Source organism: Manihot esculenta, chromosome 4 (genome assembly GCF_001659605.2).
Source record: "Manihot esculenta cultivar AM560-2 chromosome 4, M.esculenta_v8, whole genome shotgun sequence".
NCBI lineage: Eukaryota > Viridiplantae > Streptophyta > Magnoliopsida > Malpighiales > Euphorbiaceae > Manihot > Manihot esculenta.
Window position 1 is genome coordinate 33,402,246 of NC_035164.2, and position 7,506 is coordinate 33,409,751.

At 36.0% G+C, this 7,506-nt stretch overlaps 1 protein-coding gene across 2 annotated transcripts; it reads left to right on the top strand.

The window, feature by feature from the left end:
* Positions 1 to 6,932, top strand: LOC110613542 (casein kinase 1-like protein HD16). 2 transcript variants are annotated; one of them, XM_021754727.2, is made up of 17 exons: positions 1 to 327; positions 450 to 885; positions 3,181 to 3,312; positions 3,400 to 3,473; positions 3,583 to 3,652; positions 3,757 to 3,824; positions 3,910 to 3,981; positions 4,187 to 4,281; positions 4,378 to 4,444; positions 4,567 to 4,696; positions 4,805 to 5,023; positions 5,180 to 5,322; positions 5,605 to 5,779; positions 5,880 to 5,970; positions 6,061 to 6,218; positions 6,305 to 6,493; positions 6,579 to 6,932. In XM_021754727.2, the coding sequence occupies exons 2-17, from the start codon at positions 460 to 462 to the stop codon at positions 6,636 to 6,638; spliced, it is 2,169 nt and encodes a 722-aa protein (XP_021610419.1). In that variant the 5' UTR covers positions 1 to 327; positions 450 to 459; the 3' UTR covers positions 6,639 to 6,932. The 2 variants fall into 2 exon arrangements, with proteins under 2 accessions (XP_021610419.1, XP_021610423.1); XM_021754731.2 differs by having other exon boundaries at positions 2 to 327; positions 3,769 to 3,824.
* The last annotated feature ends 574 nt before the right edge of the window (positions 6,933 to 7,506 follow it).

Here is a 7,506-nt window from a genome sequence, read left to right on the forward strand (position 1 = left end):
TTTCAGACTAAAATCCCCGTCTCCTCGTTTCTCCCTGGAAAGCTCTCAAAGCTTTCTATCTCATTCTGAGTTTTATCTCTGTCTGTCAGGCGATCATTAATCTAAATCTAATGCCTTTTTGCTTTCAACTTTCATTATTCTCCTATTTATTGTTCTAAAGGTTCCTGATTTTTTTGTTACATTCTGTTTCTGCTCGCAGTAAATTTCTGTAGGTGCTCTGCGCAGCTTTCTCTTGGCTTGCACGGTCTGGATGCCATTTGGGTTCTCCGTTCTTGCTATCGACACGGCATATTTCTTGCCATTGGATTCGGTTTGGTATTTTCTTTCGTAAGTTGATCGACTGGGTGAGCTGTAGAGCGAGGGTTTTGCTTTGGGTTTAGGTGCGAGATATTGAGGATTTTTTAAAAGAATTTGTTTTCTTCTAATTTTGTAATGAAAATCATAATCAGAGGATGAACGATGCCGGTGCTGCGTAGCGGAGCGCGCAGAGGCCGGGGAGCAGCAGCAGCAGCCAAGAAGCAGGTAAATCAGACCGTGGAATTCGAGGGGATCGCGACAAGGACACGAAGAAGACGCGCGGAAGCAGCGGCTGCAAATAAAAACAACAACACTGACAACAATAGCGATAAGGACCAGCAGCAGCCGGTAGATGAAAACGTAGTTGCTGTTGCTGCAGTATCGACGGGAGCAATAGCAGTGAACCAAGGGGAGAATAGGGGTTTAGACGGGGCAGTGGGAGTTGCTGGTGTTGGCGCTGTTGGTGGAGGGGCGGAAAAGGAGGAAGTAGGAGAGAGGCCTATGGATGACTACGATAGTGCCGGAAAAAGTAATGATAAAGCCAATGCTGGTGAAGATGAGGGGAGCACTGCTCCACTTCCTGAGAAGGTTTGTTGAATTCTAGTTTCAAATTAATTTCAAATGTATTTGTTGATATGTTATTACACGTAGAAATTATTAATCTTTTTAGAGGTTTTTGCAGCTTTGTTAGGTTAGATATTTGGGTTATAGTGGCAGGTGCAATTGTAGGAAATGCATTTCCTCATCTTTGTGATATGGTAGAGGGAAAATTTTTTTATTTTTTCTTCTCTGGTTTGGAGCTGCAATGGGTTGTTTTGTTTTATTGGTGGGATACTTTTACTGATCTTGAAAGAGTTATCATTTCTTAAAGCAACTGGGTTTATACTGAGGCTCCTGTTTCGGTTTCTGATTGTTGCATTGGACTCCTGATGGGTTACTTTTATTTTTATTTTGGGAAAATATGGGGTTCTACAATAGCATTGCAATGGCTGTAAGTGCCTCTATTTGTGCCTGCTTCTGGTGATGTGATGTTCCATCAAGAATGTGATACTACTATTTTAATGTGTGTGGCTTTGAGTGTTCTTGTTTGTTATGCGGAGCATAGTTGTCAAACGGAGAATTGAAATCTTCATTTTGTGAATTGAGGAATAAAGATTTTTAAAAATTAATAAAACAATATATGTTCTAAAATTAAGTATAAAAATATCGTAACACATTTTAATAAATATAGAATTATCATTTATCTAATTAAAAATATGTTCTATAATAGAATAGTATATTATTACTATGTTATGTAGTTTTATTATAAAGTAGGAACTCTTGAATTATGCTTAATGATTACAATTATGTATGTGCTGATTGCTAAACCTCTCATTTAAGTTTGATTAAATAATTAAAAAATAAAAAATAATAGCAGGTTACATTAAAATTTTAAAATATATTAATATAAAATGTCATAACTTGACAACTATAATTAGAGAAGTAAATTAACTAAAAATAAGAAAAAGAAAGAAGAGGGAGAGGAAAAAGAATGGGTGATGGAAGAAAATAGCTAAGGGAAGATTTTATATGCACTTTTCATAGCAAACATGAATAGAATCTTAAACTAACAAACCTTATAAAATAATCCCTTGAATCGAGTGAAGACTCGGTCAATTCATGTTGATTCACTTGATTTACTATGATACTTTCGACTTAGCTCAATGCGGGTACATTGTCAATTTGCTTTATAGATTTGAATCGCTAGGATGTGGAACTGAATCGAGAATTGTGAGATTCGAATTAAGAATTGTAAGATTCAAATACATTTAAGATTCACCCATAGACTCAAATAGATATGGTAGGAAATAAATTCGAATTGTAAGATTCTAACAACAGTGATGTGGAGTATTGGACAAAACTTGTTTGATATTTTTAATGTTGGCACTATGTCATTGTCTGCATATGTTGGTCATCTTTACATATGGTAGCTGACTCTAGTTTTCCTTCAAAAAGTCTACTTTAAGTTCCTTTTCCAAATGTGATAAGTCATGGCAGTTTATGAACTATATGATTTATTGCAGTAAATTGCCTTTCATAACTGTAGTTAGACAACGTAACCTGAAAGTGATCACTTAACAGCATGTTGCAACTTCATGTCTTCCTTTAGTCTAGGTGAAGTATTTCTTTTGGTTAATTAATGATTTGCTTGTAATTTAACTTGAGACAATAATTAGTTTACTAAATTATTGCACTAAGGTTTGCTTAATGGCAGCTTATGTTGCAAGTGCTATGCACTGTGGGGATAACCTATCTTGGTTGTTTCTGGTACTCCACCCCAAGTTGCTGGTGAGGTTTTGAAATGTGGGATTTACTGATTTTATATGCTGATAGCTGAACATTTTTAAAAATTAATACCTGTTACTGATGGGACCTATATTATGCAGTCCATGTATATAGTATACTCACTGACTTTTCATAAATGGGAACGTCTATAGATTAATGGATTTTTGCATGTACACACTGATTTTCCCATTTCTACGATGGCAAATCCTTTGCTTTAGGAAATGTTATGAAATGCTTAACTTCATTATCTTTGGCTTTCTTCCATTGGTTTCTCCATTTACATAGTCTCAGACCCACTCCACTGCAAATTGTGTTCCATTCTGAATTCAAAACTTAAAATTTACGTCACTCAGTTCAGTATGAGTTAATGCAGTTTGTTAGTCTAAGTTATTCTTAGATTATTGTGCTGTATGTCTCCAATAGCGTTCCTTGTTTTCTTCTTGGTAGATTATCTTATTCATTTATTAATTCTATTTTTTTAAAACCAAACACTGTATTGCCATTTGACTTTCTCATTTTTTTCCTTTAAGTTTCACTTTCTCGGTTATGATGCTACAGGTTCAGGTTGGGGGGTCCCCAGTTTACAAATTAGGAAAAAAGTTGGGCAAGGGTGGTTTTGGTCAAGTGTTTGTTGGTCGGCGTCATTCTTCTGTTACTTCAAATGATAGAACTGGCCCTGGAGCTGTAGAGGTATTTCAGTTAATATACCATTATGTTTGGAGTTTGTATTTTCATTTATTACTTTGTATTTTTTCACTTCCTGTAAGTTGATTTTAGGTGGCCTTAAAATTTGAGCATAGAAGTAGTAAAGGATGTAATTACGGACCACCGTATGAGTGGCAAGTTTACAGGTGAATATTATTACACTTTGTTATTCTTGGCCATTAATATTACATTGTATTATTTATTTATTTTTTAATTAATTTTTAATGCTGGCTATTTTTTATCACTTGCAAGCAGCTTTCTTGGGGGCAGTCATGGAATACCACAAGTACACTACAAGGGTCGGCAAGGTGACTATTATGTCATGGTATGCTATCCTAGTATTTTATTGCTGGTTTTGGATTGTTGGAACCCAATTTTTAAAGTAACTTACCGTTCCCTGTACTTATAATGGTTTTTGCTGGAAAACATTTTTGTCTGAAGGTTATGGATATCCTGGGGCCAAGCTTGTGGGATGTTTGGAATAATAACTCTCATACGTGAGCTATATTACGTAATTTTTCTGCTTTCTCCTCTATTATTATATGCATTTATTGAGCCTTTTTTTTTTGGTGTAAATTACAGAATGTCTATTGAAATGGTTGCTTGTATTGCTGTTGAAGCAATATCAATATTGGAGAATATGCATTCTAGAGGGTAAGTTCACAGGCAGGTGGAGGGATTGGGCAAGTGTCTTTTATTGTTGGTTTGATATACTAATCACATGATGAGTTATACAAATGGTCGATATTCTATTGTCCTCTTTGCGTTTTGTTTTCTTTATTTTTTATTTTTTATTTTTTTATTTTTTATTCATATGGAAAAAGGCTGTAACTCTAAATGCTACTAAATTTTTTTGCAGCTATGTCCATGGAGATGTAAAGCCGGAGAATTTTCTGCTTGGATCTGTTGGAACTCCTGATGAGAAAAAGTTGTTCCTTGTTGATCTTGGATTAGGTAATTGGTAATTCAACTTTTCATTTCCCCTGAAATTATGCACGCCTTTCTTTACCTGCTGGCCCATTATTTAATTTATTTTCTTGATGGAATCAGCAACTAGGTGGCGAGATTCTTCCACTGGTCGACATGTTGAGTATGATCAGAGGCCAGATGTTTTCAGGTGTGGCCTTTGATTATAGATATTGATATTAAATTATTCATCTTATTAATCTTGTCTTCCACTGTTATAATCAGTTACATAGATTCTTTGCTCTGCTTTTGATCATTCTTTTATTCTGACAGAGGAACAGTTCGTTATGCTAGTGTCCATGCCCATTTGGGTAGAACAGCTAGTAGAAGAGACGATTTAGAATCTCTTGCCTATACGCTCATTTTCCTTCTTCGAGGTCGTTTACCTTGGCAAGGTTACCAGGTTGGTTCTCTCAAGTTGCACATGGGCATACACATATGTGTGTGTGTATATATATATATCTCTGTGTTTTTGTATAGCATTAATTTTTTTTGAACATTATGTTCTTAGGGAGAGAATAAGGGCTTTCTTGTTTGTAAGAAAAAGATGGCTTCATCCCCAGAAGGCCTATGTTGTTTCTGTCCACTGCCTTTCAAACAGTTTGTTGAATATGTGGTGAACTTAAAGTTTAATGAAGAACCTAATTACGCAAAATGCATTTCGTTTTTTACTGGGATTGTTGGTCGAGATCCAGATATCAGGCCAATCGACATAGAAGGTGCCCTAAAGGTACATGAGTTTGTTTCTTTCTTTTTGATCTGTTGATAGGCTTATGACTTGGACTTTTTTATTGAGCTATTGAAGTTAGCTTTTGATGTAGCTAAAATTTTGAAATTTCAAATACACCTACACTGTGCTTTAACTCTTGTGAAGCTTATTTATCAGGTTGGTCATAAGAGAGGCAGGTTGTCTATGGAGGATGAAGAAGAAGAAGAAGATGATGGACAACCAAAGAAGAGGATTCGGTTAGGCATGGCAGCAACACAATGGATTAGCGTGTACAATGCTCGTAGACCTATGAAGCAAAGGTATAAACCATATGCATCAAGACATTACTTGTGGTCTGATCTGATGTTTTTACATTTTAGCACTGGGTTATTTATTGATTTATTAGCCATTTTTTTTGTTTGTATTGCATTATGGATCTCTCTCTTAAATTTTTGTGAAAAGTAGAAACTATGTCAAACCAGGAGTCTTCTCTTTATTTTTTTTAACCCTCTGATCTTGTCTTTTTGTTCAGCCTGATTTCTTTATTTTGAAGCCCTCTAATGTTATGGCGTCTTAGAAGCATTTATCACGTGCTTTTGTAGGTATCACTATAATGTGACTGATGCAAGGCTTGCCCAGCACATTGAAAAAGGAAATGAGGATGGCTTATTTATTAGTAGCATAGCTTCATGTCAAAATCTTTGGGCCTTGATTATGGATGCTGGTACTGGTTACACTGCACAAGTCTATGAACTGTCCCCACATTTTCTCCACAAGGTACTGGCTTGTCTTTGATCTGCTTTAATTTATTATGGTTATACTGAAAACATCCAGTAGCTTGTATTGTTCTGAATGTTCATATTTGGCCTGCACGAAGGAATGGATAATGGAGCACTGGGAGAAGAATTACTACATCAGTGCCATAGCTGGAGCAGCTAATGGAAGCTCATTAGTTATTATGTCTAAGGGTCAGTCTAAGTTCTATAAATATTGGAATTGTATTTGATGTCCTTAATTAGTTAGTTTTGTTTGACTGACAACATCCCATTTGTGTTCAGGTACTCTGTATTTGCAGCAGTCGTATAAAGTTAGTGATTCATTCCCATTTAAATGGATTAACAAAAAATGGAAGGAGGGCTTCCATGTTACTGCAATGACCACTTCAGGGAGTAGATGGGGAGTTGTTATGTCTCGTGGATCAGGGTTTTCACACCAGGTCATCTATGATGTTCATATATTGTACCCAATATATTCTCAGGAAGTTTAGCTGTCGACAACTGACTATTTGTTTATCAATTTCAGGTTGTTGAACTCGATTTCCTTTATCCAAGTGAAGGCATACATCGTCGGTGGGATCATGGATATCGTATTACAGCAGTTGCAGGAACTTGTGACCAGTCTGCTTTTGTTCTTAGTGTGCCAAGACAGAAACCTCCAGATGAAACGCAGGAGACGCTTAGAACTTCTTCTTTTCCAAGTTCCCATGTTAAGGTGAGATGTATATACTTGAAAGAATCTGCTTTTTGTTGCTCATTTTCCTCTATTGAGGGTCTAAAATTTTAGATGGGCCTTGCAGGAGAAATGGGCAAAGAATTTATACATAGCATCAATTTGTTACGGACGAACAGTGTCATGAGTGACACCTCTTTCTCCATGTAGTTGCCTGGTTGGGAAGTGAAAAACCCTGGTTTTCTGACGTGGCATTATCTTGGCTTAGAGAAATTTTGGTCAGTATATAGCCTTTCATCAATTGTAATCAAAAGTTACAAGCTTTGGTTTTGCCTATCATTTATGTAAAATTTCTACTACCGAAGTCTAATCCACCAAAGCCCAACTTGATGATGGGCATTTTTTATCAACTTTCTGTACAGTCTTTGAATACTTTCTCTAACTAGGGTGAATGTAGAAGTCATGATCGTCTTTGTGGGAATTGTTGATAGTTGCTTTAGTACTTTGGTATCTTTTTTAATTTTTATTTTGAAGTCGATTCTTTTCGATGCAAGAAGCATTTTTTTCCCCTTCTTCTTTGGACAAAGGAGGCCTCAGTAAAGCCATTCTTGGCCGCTTAATGAGGGGTCCATTAACGAAGAAGCTACATTGTGTAAAGGATTTTGCTAAACAGTGTCGCTAACAGCAATCTCATAGTTAACACGTCACAAACATCTTCCTGGAGCAGTGTCAACTATGCATAATTGATAGCCAAGTTGAACTGTAAATTGACAGTTACGGATGTATTAAATAGGGCTGCATGGGGCTCAGTTCCGTTAAAAACGAAAAATTGAATTGAATCAAATTAGTTTAGGTGAAGTTTATTGGTTTTGTTTGATTTGTTTGGTCTTCAGTTATCGATTTAGTTTGTTCTGAAGTCTGATTATATGGTAATACGGTTTTTTTGAGTTTGGTTTGGATTCAATCAGTCTGACCTATATATCAGTTTCTATCCGAGTTGCATCAAAATTGCTCATACATCTTCAGTACTCGATTAAATCAAAATGTTGAAAGTT